Source organism: Phlebotomus papatasi, chromosome 3 (genome assembly GCF_024763615.1).
Source record: "Phlebotomus papatasi isolate M1 chromosome 3, Ppap_2.1, whole genome shotgun sequence".
NCBI classification, from domain to species: Eukaryota; Metazoa; Arthropoda; class Insecta; order Diptera; family Psychodidae; genus Phlebotomus; species Phlebotomus papatasi.
This window is the reverse complement of record NC_077224.1, coordinates 57561502-57576300: the sequence shown is the minus strand read 5'-3', so window position 1 is coordinate 57576300 and position 14799 is coordinate 57561502. Positions and strand designations below refer to the sequence as shown.

General features: G+C 32.1%; 1 protein-coding gene across 1 annotated transcript; it reads left to right on the top strand.

Annotated features, from left to right (window-relative positions):
• The first annotated feature begins 3563 nt into the window (after window positions 1-3563).
• LOC129806980 (uncharacterized) lies at window positions 3564-5126 on the top strand. Its single transcript, XM_055855916.1, has 2 exons — window positions 3564-3778; window positions 3839-5126. The coding sequence occupies exons 1-2, from the start codon at window positions 3705-3707 to the stop codon at window positions 5022-5024; spliced, it is 1260 nt and encodes a 419-aa protein (XP_055711891.1). The 5' UTR covers window positions 3564-3704; the 3' UTR covers window positions 5025-5126.
• The last annotated feature ends 9673 nt before the right edge of the window (window positions 5127-14799 follow it).

Here is a 14799-nt window from a genome sequence, read left to right as displayed (position 1 = left end):
CCTAACTATTTGGAGGAACGTCAAGATGTTTCAAGTATAAGGTGGGCCAGATCGAACCGCCAGTGACGTAGATACTTTTACCCGACTGGTACAGTGTCGACAACTCAGATTTGTCAAACATTTGTAATAGAAAAATAAGAATCGAATAATGTTGCAAAGATTAATTAATTTTCTTTATAAGTGAAAATATATTTATTGTTCCTCGGCTAATGAACTTCAAATAAGTATAATATTATACATTTTGATTTAAAAAAAAAAAACATCTTTTTACTAATATGACCACATTGGGTATGATATTAAAATTGCCTAGGATAAAATATCGTCCATATATGCCATTAAACTCAATCATTTCCTTAAATCGATTTTCCATTGTTAAATTTTAAAATTTAATCTTATTTTGCAGCTAATATGTTTAAAAATTGCATTCATTGTACACTTCTTAGTCAATTTTCAATTTTATTAAGTTTTTTGAAAAATTATAGACTATACAGAAAAAAAATTCACAGCATTCTAGGCAAGCTAGCCTTACCGGCCAATTCAATGTATGGGGTCGTGGAGCACCACATTTCTCTTTTTACATCGAATTTTATAGTTTCCATATCGATAAAATGGTTTTTCCAACAATTTTATTACCAAAGAAAAAGTAACACTTCAGAAAAATTAATTTTTTTTTTGATAGTTTGTTTCACTAAAATGATAGTTCCAATGAGTGTATTAGGCCCAGGCTTGTAAATAATACCTCGTTTAATGTTTCGACAGCAATATTTTCAGAAACTGTTCGAGATTCAGAGGCATGTACCTTCACATTCGAATGTAAAAATTGTACCATATGCCTTGGAACAAATCGATATTGCTTTTTTATTTGTCTTGTAACAAAAAAATTAAGAACTTTAAATACTAAATGAGGTAAGCAATGGATCTTAATGAATTACAGATTCTTTTTGTGTAGCAAAAATTAAGATTAATTTTCGATTTTCCCGGAAAAAGATGGTAAAGTTTGAACTGCAGAGAGCATTTTCCCTAGCGTAACTTTCTCTTTGTGAAAAAATTATTTGATAATATTTTTATGATTTAAATTTTAAAAAATAGACCAAGAATCAGAATATTGGGAGATAATTCCAAAGTACGGTAAAGTGCCAAATCTTTTATAAAGAGTACAACATCATACATGAATAAACAATTGAATGGGTTTTACCACAATGAAGACTACAATGATCAAAAAAGGTCACGTTTTAATCAAGAATAGAAATTATGCGAATAACGCAATTAATTCTTAAAAATTCCGAATATCGTAAATATTTATTTCTCAAGTATTTCAATATTCAAAAAAAAAACTCGCTAAAGGCGAGAAAATGCCAATTTTGCCTTAGTGAATTCCCCTCGTTGGCAAAATTTCATCAGGTGATGACATTTTATAGGTTTTGGGGCATGAAAATTGATTAAAAATCACAAAATACTTGTAAATGTAAAAATAATGGATAAAAATTAAGTCATATAAGATCCAAAATAGTCGTAAAATTGTACTGAAAGAACCATAAGTTGAGAATTCAAATGCCACCTTAAATTTCTTTTCTGAATTGCTCTTGACAGTTCTGAAAAAAACTCATTCCTGATCCTGATACATACGTAACGATGTCAATTTTAGAGGAAAATTTTAGAAAGTGTTGGAAAAAGAATAACTTAATAAAATAGATTTTGTTAATAAAATCAATGAAAACTAATTTTAAGATTTTTCTTGTTTTTTTTCTTAGTTTAACACAAAACAAAAAATGTGGAAATCTTAATGGGGAAATGGATTTATGAGTCCTTAGAACCGTTGTAGAAGTCTTACGAAATTATAGAAAATTTAATTTGCTTTTTGTTTAGAATATCTGAACTCGACATTTTATATCAATTTGGTATTCTACGTGATTTTATAGAATTCTGTATCATTTTGCTTATTCTAAGTTTTTTCCAAAGAAAATACATTAGTATTGAAAGTTCTGACACATTTGTGATTTGCTCATGCAATGTATGGTCTGCCGGGTTTCGTGGAAATAATTTTTGCCCAGTGGAATTTTGTGGCAAAAAAGTACGAGAAAAACAGAAACAACATCAAATATTAATTTAATTGATAATAATAGTCATTTCTGTTAACAATTAAACTAAAAATTTTGATATATTCCCAACATTTTATAGAAAAGTATTCGCATGAGATTTTGGCGCGAGTCACGAACAGATGATTTTTGACATAACCTCCAAAAAGTATCTACGTCATCACCAGCCCGATCTGGCCCACCTTATTACTTTGTTATTTGTTTTTATTCATCTTGCCATATCAATGTAATTTATTGTGAAATAAATGGAATTTGTTGCGGAATTTACTATAATACGATAATATTGAGAAAAGACCAAATAAAAATGGTTTTACTTCATATTTCCCGCAAAACTTTCTTGACTTAACCTCAAATTTTAGAATTTGAACTCAACCGTCGTTCAAATTTGAGGAGTTCAAATTTGAGGAACTCGACTGTAGTTCTCTATTCCAAAATTTATTGATTTTACCAGACTTTACAGTAGTAATAAACCCACCCGGCAAATTCTGCAGAAATTCGTCAAATTTGAAAATGTAACTGCCGAAAATTCTGCAGAATTTTGTTCTAAAGGTGGATCCGACCGTTGTATGAAAATTCTGCAGAATTTTCTGCAGAATTTCTACAGAAAATTTTATGAATTTTCGACACTTTCCTCAAGATGCCGTTCTGTCAAAATGGACTTGGAATATATTCTCTGAAATTATTTATCAACTTGGTAGAATTTATAATCAAGATTTTTATGATTATATTTTATTATATATAAATGCTGCGAGGGTATATGCTGTCTATAGAGAAAGATTAAATAGCAGTATTAAATATACTCCCAATCGAAAATTCTGCATTTTTTGATAAATAGTACAAGAATTTTCTTGAGAACAAAAAAAATTACAATGTGATTTTCAGCTGAGGCCTTTAAAATTATCTTAAATCTCTGTACATAAACATAAACACAAAAACTTCTTGGGATTACGTACCAAGCGAACAGAAATCTGTTCAATCACTTTCATAATAAATTAATTATCCATGGAAAACATGGGCTGCTGGTTTATATAATTGTACGCATGATACCGTTCGCAAGACTTGTGGAACGAGTCGAAAACGAGTTGGAATGCACTACTTGACATTTTCATGAGAAATATTTTTTTTATAAAAGAGGGTTTCACAGAATATATTAACTTTGGCGAAAAAACATTGTTGTTTGGTCTCTCTGAAAACATCAGCATCCCTGACGCACCCGGAAGGAGGTCATCTCCCTATTACATTATATATCAACTTTTTTTATGAGACTCAAATCTTTATTCAATAATTCCCTTTATCAGCTTTTTATAAGATCATTTAAAGTTTTTGGTTTTATTAGGATTAGATTAGAATTAGATAATTAATTTTCTAAGGTTGGTTTGCGGCGGTTGATTATTTTGGAAGTTTGTAATTTCTATTGCAAACGCGCGTGAAACTTGAAACTGACAGTGGCGACATCTATCAAATTTCAGTGATACTTGAACAGGTGATTTTTGTTGTGTTTAGTACTCTCCAAGCAAAAACGTTTCTGTAATTAGTGAAAAACTCAGCAAAATCCTAGATAAAATAAATAAAGCTTCCCATTTAAATTATCAGAGAAATCACACGAAGATGCGGTGTTCAGTAAAATATTGTCAGAGTGTACATCAATCGAGAAACATCAATTCAAGAGCCTCATTTCACAAGTAACCTAAAAGGATCCATTTTTACATCATTTTAACTTTTAATTACTTTGCTTTATTTAGATTACCTGAAAATGAAGAGGAACGAAAAATTTGGCTACAGCGAATAAATATAAATCCCGATGCAAAAAAAGTTCGTGTATGCAGTTTTCATTTCAGACCAGAGGATATTTTGAAGAAACGTATAAGGATGAAATTGAGAGGTTTCCTAAGGAAAGGAGCTCTTCCAGAACCGATGCCAGAGAGTGATGATAAAGTAAAGAAATGTCAAATATGTGAGGCCACTAAGGATCTCTTGGATACTTACTCTTCGTTGTATAACTTTCTCCAGAAGAGGCTCAATGAAATAACTTATTCTAAGAAATCTAAGGTAAAAATGAACAATTGGCTGAGATTTATTTGCACTTGTTGCAAGGAGAAAGTCGATGATCTCTGGGAGTTTAAGATTCGCTATCAGAATGCTTATAACAAGTTTGTAGATGACCAAAAGCAGTCGCTTAAAAAAATGCGTATTAAGAAGGTTTACGCGTCCCAGAGCAGCTATGTTGAGGCTCAGGTACAGCCTTTGAAAGCGAATGAACCGATGATATGCGAGGAAATGAAAGAGTTCCAAGAAAATTCCCTAAAAGATCCCGAAGCTGCTCAACTCAGAACAGTCAGATTCAATTCAAACGATGACGAAAAATTATTTGATGTCAAGCCCGAAATCATAGATTCTGGTTATGTTCTCAATGATCCTGAGAGGATTGCTGAAGGGAAATGTTCAGGAAATCTCTTTCCTGAAGAAAATTCTCAATCTTTTGACATAGCTCCGGTCGTGGAAGAGACAAAAATTAGTATTGTCGCGATTCCTCCAATGATCGAAAACTTTGAACCACTGAAAGAGCACGGTTATGCTATGCCCTATTCGTCAAATTCCCATCCAAAAGATGAAGTTAAGCAAGAGATTGAGGAAATGGAAGAAATCGTTACGAAGTATGATTTTTCTCCATACCAATTTGCATCTGTTTCCGAAGCAAACAACCAAACGAATGAAATTGAACCGTATACTGTAATTATGAATCCTTCCACGTCTGCTGATTCCGGAAATTCCGAAGCAAACAATTTGGCCAGTTTGAAGATCAAATCAAAGGGAATTAATGAAATAACGAAAGATGAGAATCCATCCTGGAGAAACTCCCTACGAGTGCACCAATTATCTGAAAAAGTTCCACAACAGAGGTACTTTGTTAAGCAATACACTCCCTAAAAATAATTCAAATATCCTGATACCCCTGGCAGGAAACTTTGAAAACAAAAAAAGAAGTTTTGTAAGAATAATCTTGAATTTGAAATAAACTTCAGTAAAATACTTAGATTTTTTTTTCTTCAAATAATTTTTCAATCCGATTTATTAATAAAAAGCCCTGATAAGCTTATGGTAGCTGATATTCTTTATAGGCAACCTCGGAGTGCTGGCAACTCGGAATGCATGAAAATTCGATTGAATTTAAATTTAAACATGATTTTTGAGGGTACCGTCAAATCATTATTCTACCTGCCGATTTTACTCTGAGGTTTTTTGAATTTTAACGGTATATTCCAGTGTATTCAGAGAAAATCTGTAGATTTTCTGCTGAATTTCTGCTAGAAAATCTGTAGATTTTCGGCAGAATTTCTGCAGAAAATCTACAGATTTTCGGTAGAATTTCTGCCGAGAAAATCGGCATAGTGTCCATTACTTCACAAAAATATTGTTGATTTATGTAGAAACTGTAGGAGTTATAAAGAAAATGGTATGCTCTGCTTAACAAGCATTACCGATTAAACAATTTAAATAAGTAAAAAGATGCGAGCAAAAATACTAATTTTTTAAAAATCGCCCATGGAATGATACAAAAACACGAAATTTAGGTCGATACTCTGCTTAAAGTTTTCACTTCACTTTTCTCTACTTGTAACACGGCGTCGCAGAATTCTTTATTTTATATAAACACCGTGATATCACAAAAAATAACTATTGAATTTTGCAAACTTCAGTGAAAAATTTTTCCATCTCTTCTGACACATCTTGTCTGGAAAGTCTGGAATGTAGAAAAAATTTACAGAAAATCGGCAGAATATCTACAGAAATTCGTCAGAGATTCGTCAGAAAATCTGCCGAAATATTCTGACGAATTTTGTCCCAAGCCCAAATAAAATTCGTAAGAATATCTACAGAATTATCTGCAGATATTCTGTAGAGGTGTAGATTTTCTCTACAGAAATCTTAAAGATATCTGCAGATATTATTTGACGGGGTAGAATAGCGTTGAGCTAACTGCTCTCACAGCGACCAAAAACGTACAGTCATGGCCGTCATGGCAAAATTAATAGAACCACCCCTGATAAGCCTACTTTATTAATTTTTGTAATTTGTTATTGCAATACGTCGAAATAATTTTGATGTAGAAATGTTTAACACTTCGTAGAACCCTAACTAAAAGTGTCACGGAAGGACCAAGTGGCAGCCAGCCGCTGCCACTTATAGAATTTTACCACAGAATTCAATACTAGAAAACGGAATTGGAATATCCCATATAAAAAGGTGTTGGATGTCCGTTGGTTGCAAGAACGATGATAGCGCCACCAACTTTCTTCTTCTTCTTCGAAAATATTTTTGCGGTCCGAGCGCCATCTCTAAAAATTTTAGAGAACTTTCACAACGTCGCCTCCGCCGTTTGCGTTTTATGGTTAAAGTGTTTACAGTGTTTATCAAGTGAAAAGTGCCAGTGAAAAAGTGAATAAAAAGACAATTAAAAACATTTTTAAGCATTCGAATGGGGGTGAAGTGTATTGTGGAGAGATGTCGCATGGACCAGACGAGACAGTGCGGGGTTTCCTTCCACTGGCAAGCATAAATTCTTAGAGAGAAAACTGAGAAACTTCGAATGACGCTGTTTTCTACTTTTTATGTAATTTTAGTTTTCTTCTGGACCCCAAGAGGCGTCAAGAATGGATACGCCACATCCAGGACGGTAATGGGCAGCATCTGGACGAGACAACAGTGAAAGATAAAAGAATCTGTGGAAGACACTTCGAGAAAGATGACTTTCTTCCCGGTGGCGTCAGGAAGTTCCTGAAGAACACCGCTATTCCCCTGAATTTTCCTGAGAACCAGTCCCCCAATCCCCAGTTAATAAGCAAGAAACCGTGAGTACTACTATTATATTCCCATTTATTAGTCTAGATCTCGAGTTTATTTAAATCTAAATTTTCATAAGAAATTGTCCCAAGGTGCTTTCCGGAACCTGTCCGGGAATCAATTGTTCGTTTTTTCTCGACAAAATCCTAAATTTTACGTAAATCGTCGTTTTACGTAAATTTTACGTTCAGCTGCAGTGAAATTTTCAGAGGGAAGCATCATCCGGAAGCGGCAACACAAGTGGAGTCATGAATCCAATAGTTTTATCAAAAACTGAACTTTTTCGGCCGTGTATCCATACGTCGAATAAGTATTATTTTGTCCATCACGTGGCTGAAGTTAGCCGAAATCCACCCGAAATGTGGTTTGTGTCTTGGATGACCCGAAAGGCTATAAGCCGACAAATGGTTTGTGTCTTGGCTAAACAGAAAGGCGCATGACCCGACATATGGTGGGTGTCTTGGCTAATGAATAGGCCTTTACGTTATTTTTTCATGCAAAAGAAACCCAATCACTAATAAACTAAATTTAACGATAAGTGATTTTTTTAAAATTATTTCCTTGTTCATTTTCTTTTGATTAACTCTCTTTTTCATTTTATTTGTTTAGCAATCACTTTATCTGTGATCACAGCGACACCCGAAAAATTTCGGGCGTTGATCTCAGCGACTCACCCGAAAAAAAATATTTCAACTGAAAGAATACTCTAATAAAATTGTATACACAAAATAACATTAGAGTTAATTGTTTTGATTAAAAACATAATTTCCTTATTTAATACAAGTGCGTTTTCCTGTTTATTTTTTGAAATTATTAGTTTATCGCTGATCCCAGCGACACCCGAAAAATTTCGGGCGCTGATCTCAGCGACACACCCGAAAAAAATCATTTCCACTGAAAAAAATATTTCAATGCATTTTTCCACACGGAATTGCATTTAAATAAATTCGTGTGATTAAAACATTCACTTTTCAATTCATTTTTTTTTAACAATGTGAGTGCGTTTGCGTTTTTAATTCACGAAAAATCATTTTTCCGTTAATCTCAGCGACACCCGAAAAATTTCGGGCGCTGATCTCAGCGACATACCCGACAAAAGGTTGTTGTCTTGGATATTGTCGCTGATCACAGCGAATCACCCGAAAAATTTTGAATTTCTTAACGGAAAACATTCCATTGCAATTTTTCCAATTTTTCACACGGAATTACATTTGAATTAATTCTTTTGATAAAAAATATCACTTAACAATTAATTTCTTTACAATTCAAGTGTATTTGCGTTTTTAATTCACGAAAAATCACTTTTCCGTTACTCTCAGCGACACCCGAAAATTTTCGGGCGCTGATCTCAGCGACGCACCCGAAAAAATTCATTTCCACTGAAAAAAATATTTCAATGCTTTTTCCCACACGGAATTGCATTTAAATAAATTCGTGTGATTAAAACATTCACTTTTCAATTCATTTTTTACAATTCAAATGCGTTTGCGTTTTTATTTCACGAAAAATCATTTTTCCGTTAATCTCAGCGACACCCGAAAATTTTTGGGCGCTGATCTCAGCGACTCACCCGACGGTTGTTGTCTTGGATATTGTCGCTGATCACAGCGAATCACCCGAAAAATTTTGAATTTCTTAACGGAAAACATTCCATTCCAATTTTTCACACAGAATTACATTTGAATTAATTCATTTGATTAAAAATATCACTTAACAATTAATTTTTTTACAATTCAAGTGCGTTTGCGTTTTTATTTCACGATAAATCACTTTTCCGTTAATCTCAGCGACACCCGAAAATTTTCGGGCGCTGATCTCAGCGACACACCCGAAAAAATTCTTTTCCACTGAAAAAAATATTTCAATGGATTTTTCCACACGGAATTGCATTTAAATAAATTCGTGTGATTAAAACATTCACTTTTCAATACATTTTTTTTACAATTCAAGTGCGTTTGCGTTTTTATTTCACGATAAATCACTTTTCCGTTAATCTCAGCGACACCCGAAAATTTTTGGGCGCTGATCTCAGCGACACACCAGAAAAAATTCTTTTCCACTGAAAAAAATATTTCAATGCATTTTTCCACACAGAATTACATTTAAATTAATTCTTTTGATTCAAAATTTAACTTTTCATTGAATTTCTCTACAATTCAAGTGCGTTTACGTCGTTTAATTCATGAAAATTCACTTTTACGTTAATCTTAGCGACACCCGAAAAATTTCTGGCATTGATCTCAGCGACACACCTGGAAAAATTATTTCAACTGAACAAATTTTCCTAATGCATTATCCCCATTATCCCATATCCACAAGGAATTACGTTAAAATTAATTCTTTTGATTAAAAATATTATTTCATAGTTAATTTATTTCCAATCCAAGTGCGTTTGCATTTTTATTTGATGAAAAATCACTTTGTCGCTGATCCCAACGACACTCGAAAAATTTCGGTTGCTAATCTCAGCAACACACCTGAAAAAATCAATTCCAATGAAAAAAAATATTTATGCAATTTTCAAAACGGAAATTATCTTGTATTTTTTTTTTTGTTAAAAATATCACTTCTCAATCAATTTCTTTGAAGTTTAAGTGCGTTTTCACTTTTATTTCTTGAGAGTTGTTTCCACCCGAAAAAGATTTGAATATTTTTAACGGCCCACCCGAAAAAATTATTCATTTTCAAGAGAAGTAATTCTAATGCATCATTCAACACAGAATTGTATTATAATTAAATTCTGTGTATTAAAAGTACCATTTTTTCTGAATTTTCTTTCATTATAGTGCTTTTTAATTCTTAATTTTTGACAAGCCACTTTGTCGTTGATCACAGGGACTCGCCCGAAAAAATCTCTTACTTCCCAGTAACGAAAGAGTTTTGGGTTCGAAAAATTTTGACGGTGGCGACCCCCCAATTTCTTCAGAGCGTGGTGGTCACCATCAAAAACTAATTTAATTCTGTGCGGTGGCCACCAATGCGGCGGCGCTACGGTATTTTCCCCACATTCACCACCAAAAGTTCGGTGTTTGTACAGTAGTACGACGTGTAGGACTCTGTATAGTACTTGTGTTATGGAAAATTTGTACAGCGTGACACAAGACGTTCCTGGAACTTTGTTCCGGTTTCGTCTGTCAGATGGCTGAATCCTCAGAGCTGTGATTTTTTTTATTAGTGAAAAATGATAAAATTAGTGTTTTTTCAAGCAATTGACCAGCAGGATTCCAGAGAGCAGTACAGGTACGTGATAATTTGATTGCAGTTCTGTAGAGTTTTTCATTTTTTAGGTCTTAAAAACACTGAAATATAAAAGTGACGCTTAGTGAGCGTCCTTTGGTTTTTGGGGCTCCCAAGGCAAATTTTTTTTATAAAATATTCTTGAAGAGTCCCAAATTCAAGTTAGTAGTGTTGTTTAATAAGAAAAAAAATATCTGGGCAGTAGATGAAAAAAAGGTTGCATTAGGAAGCTCTAACCTCATTCTAATTCATTTTCCATCCGGAAGCCTTTTTTGGGCCCCACATTCAATTTATAATAAGGTGTGAGAATTTCCTCAATCTCCATGGATAAGTGTATTGGGTTTAAAAAGGATTTCTTTGATAGGATTTTTTCTTTAATTTTTTTAGGGTAATTTAGGGCAACATGTTTTCATTTCTCAAACACTTTCTGTCCGGAAGTATCTTTTCTAGGGTTTCAGATCGTAATTAAGGATGAAATAATCGTATTTCCTCAATCCTTGTGGATCTGCGTGTTAGGTTTAACCCTTTAAGGACGAAATACTTTTTACTGACCGAAAATGAACAATGAAAATGAAACCGATAATCAAAATCAGTGACACGTTTTACATCTAACCTTGTAAAATCCAACAGTCTGATTCGGTGCATTTTTTACCTCTACATGATAGGGACAAAAATAACCTAAAAAATCAAGAAATTTTTCTGACGATACCAATGAATGATAATTGTCACTCTAATGAAAAATATAATGTATATGAGCGTAGTAACTTTCTATTCACAAAAGGGTTTTGCTTAAAAAAATTGGAATATAAAAAAGTAATTTGAAAATTGCTCAATTTTGAACTTAAATATAGCAAATAGCTGGACATTTGTAAAAAATATCCTAAATTCCTACAACTTTAAAAAATATGATACTCTCATAAATACAGAACTACGGTGCGCTTCCATTATTGAAACCATCACAAAAAGACAGCACTATTGTTAGAAGATGTGGTCTAACAAACGAAGAAAAAGAAAAGTAACGTTTTTGCTTATAACAGCAAATTATTTGAGGATCTGAAAAGCTGTTGTCGCAAAGATTAAAAAATAAAAATATAAATATATGAATTTTTCGTTTATATCTTTTAAATTATGTAAAAGTAAATAAATATTTAAAATAAAAGTCTTCACCATTTTTAATTATTACTGAGATATTTCATTTAGGTCTCAAATAATTAAGACTAAAAAAAAGGCCGCCAAAATATGAATATTTCAAAATTTAAAACTGTGAGCCTAGGTAAATGCTTGACGTAGACTGAATCATAGATACGTTCTGAAAAGGTCTTGACATCAGCTACAACATAGTAAAATTTCAGCCCAATCGGATGAGTTACAGGTGATCTTATAGATATCATGCATCTTACCCTTAGATTGAAGATCTTCAATGTCGTTTATTATTAAAAATTGTTGATTTTTTAATATTTATCAGAAAGTGCAGTCACCTGCACCTTATCTCAAATGTAAGCTTTTTTCTTAATTTTTTACATAGTAAATATTATAAAATAAATTCTAATGAAACAAAATCCATTCACTAACTGAATACAAATAATTTTACCCGTGACATTAGCTTTGAAAAATACGACCGATTTTAGTGTAAATTTTTCCCTGATTTCGTACACATTTCACGAGATAGCCAATTTGGGGTTTTCGGTTTCCTATTCAATATTAAGTTGGCTTTTATTTTGGATTTATATTTTTTGCTAATTCATTCTACATTGACAGAAAACAGCTAATAAACCTAAAATTTTTTTCGGCGCGCTAGGAACATATGGGAATAGGAAATGTCATGCCTCTGATTTTACCCATTCACTCCCCTCCTTTCATTTTAACTTTTGAAGAGTAAAGTTAAGAAATAGCGAAAAAAAGGGCACAAACATTAAAAAGAAATAACTAGGTAGTCAGGAAAAATTATTTTATCTACGGGTCACACGGGTGACCCAATCGTCTTTAAAATGTTAAAAATAATTTATTTGGTAGTTTTTTCGTTATTTACTTTTAATAAGAAAATATTTTTATATGGGATTTTTAAAACTATTTTGTATCATCGTTACAGAAAAACTGGAGTGCACCGAGTCAGCACTTATTGAGAGCCAGCAGGACTATAAACTTACGTCAAATGACGAGAAGGACGGACATAAGCGGTTAGGAAAACATCGGCAGAAAACATAATTTCTAATTAATTTTAATAAATTTTTCTAATTTTCTCGATTTTGTATGGTATTCGCACTTTCACGATTTAAGTAGCACATTTTGCATTTGGGTATATTGAGATGGCAACCCTAAAACATTATACTTCTTTCGTATTTTAATAATTAATATTTCAAGTGGAACTTTTTACAAGTGATCTATGATGTCGGAGTTAGATTGGACTGCTCATATTTAACACATAACTTTCGTTCTAAAATATTTATTTTTTTTGTTTTTATTTCTATAAGTAAAGTAGTAAGTAGATATAGAAATGTCATTTCCTGGACATATTTTCTGTCTTTCCCTACGTTGTTTTTGCGTTTAAATGTAAGTAATTTTATATTATACAACTTTCTAAAACATAACAAAAAACAGTTTCTATATTTGAGAAAAAAATGAATCTTTGATGCAAAACATGTTATTTTAGCGCGATACGCCACTCTTATTCTTAGAAAATACCAGTATTACACATAATATTTCTGGAGATTTGACTAAGATTTTTCATAAATGTGACACTTTGCATGGATTAATACAAGAACACTTTTTTTTTTTAATAAAATATTAATCAATAGTTAATTATTATTGAAAGAAATAGTTTTTTGTGCCTAATTATCATTTAATTTTTATTACTAGAATGAATGAAACGCCATTCTTTAATAATCTTTTTAAGAAAATCAGCAAAAAATATTTATGAAAATTTAAAATTAAGGAAAATGTTCAGTATAAACCTTTTTAAGATAAAACCGGATTTAAAATGTACACAATTTTCTATCTAAATATGTAATGAAAAATTAAGAAATCCCAAAAATGTTCAAAATGCCACTAAAATCGCGAAAGTACGATATAAATAACATAAAAATTTGTAATTAAATTAATTAATTGTATTTTATAAATTTAAATGCAAATAAATTTAATTTTAGTATATATTTTAGATTTATTATTAAAAATACGGTTAAAACCGGTAAAAAACCGTTGGTCAGTTGAAATTAAAAAAATGTCGTTATTTTAAAATTCAAAAATTGCGAATTCCCCACAGCATTTTCACCACTCAACCCCGAACAAAGTTCCTGGAACGTCTTGTGTCACGGTCATTAAAATTTCCATAAGGCAAGTACTATACAGAGTACTACTTGTCGTACTACTGTACAAACACCGAATTTGCGTTACTGGGTTAGTGCGCCCACCTGCAAAATTTGAATTTTTTTTAACGGAAATCACGTTCAAATGCAATTTTTTATTGAAAATTATTCTATAATGGTATCTACACACAAAGCAATTTTCGTCAAGAATTGTCTTTTCCCGTCATATAATTTCGTCAGATATCTTTAAGTTTTCTGCAGAAAATATCTACACCTCTGCCGAAAATCTGCCGAGAAATCTGTAGATATTCCTACGAATTTTATTTGCGCTTGGGACAGAATTCGTCAGAAATTTTTCCAGATTTTCTGACGAATCCTGGTGCATACTCTGACGAATTTTTGTAGATATTTTGCCGATTTTCTGTAGATGTTTTTCTACATTCCAGACTTTCCAGACAGCTGTATTTGAAAAGATGGAATATTTTTTCACTGAAGTTTGGAAAATTCAATAAAGCTATTCTTGGTGATATCACAGTGTTTATATAAAATAAAGAATTCTGCGATGCCGTGTTATAAGTAGAGAATAGTGAAGTGAAAACTTTAAGCAAAGTGTCGACCTAAATTTCGTGTTTTTGTGTCATTCGATTGGCGATTTTTAAGAAATTAGTATTTTTGCTTGAATCTTTTTAGTTATCTAAAATGTTTAATCGGAAATGCTTGTTAAACAGAGCATACTATTTTCTTGTAATTTCTACAGTTTCTTGATAAATCAACAATATTTTTGTTGAGACAATGGATATTATGCAGATTTCCTATGCAGAAATTCTGCCGAGAATCTGCAGATTCTCGGCAAATCTCAAATATTGTTGATTTATCAAGAAACTGTAGAAATTACAAGAAAATAGTATGCTCTGTTTAACAAGCATTTCCGATTAAACATTTTAGATAACTAAAAAGATTCAAGCAAAAATACTAATTTCTTAAAAATCGCCAATCGAATGACACAAAAACACGAAATTTAGGTCGACACTTTGCTTAAAGTTTTCACTTCACTATTCTCTACTTATAACACGGCATCGCAGAATTCTTTATTTCATATAAATACTGTGATATCACCAAGACTAGCTTTATTGAATTTTCCAAACTTCAGTGAAAAAATATTCCATCTTTTCAAATACAGCTGTCTGGAAAGTCTGGAATGTAGAAAAACATCTACAGAAAATCGGCAAAATATTTACAAAAATTCGTCAGAGTATGCACCAGGATTCGTCAGAAAATCTGGAAAAATTTCTGACGAATTCTGTCCCAAGCGCAAATAAAAT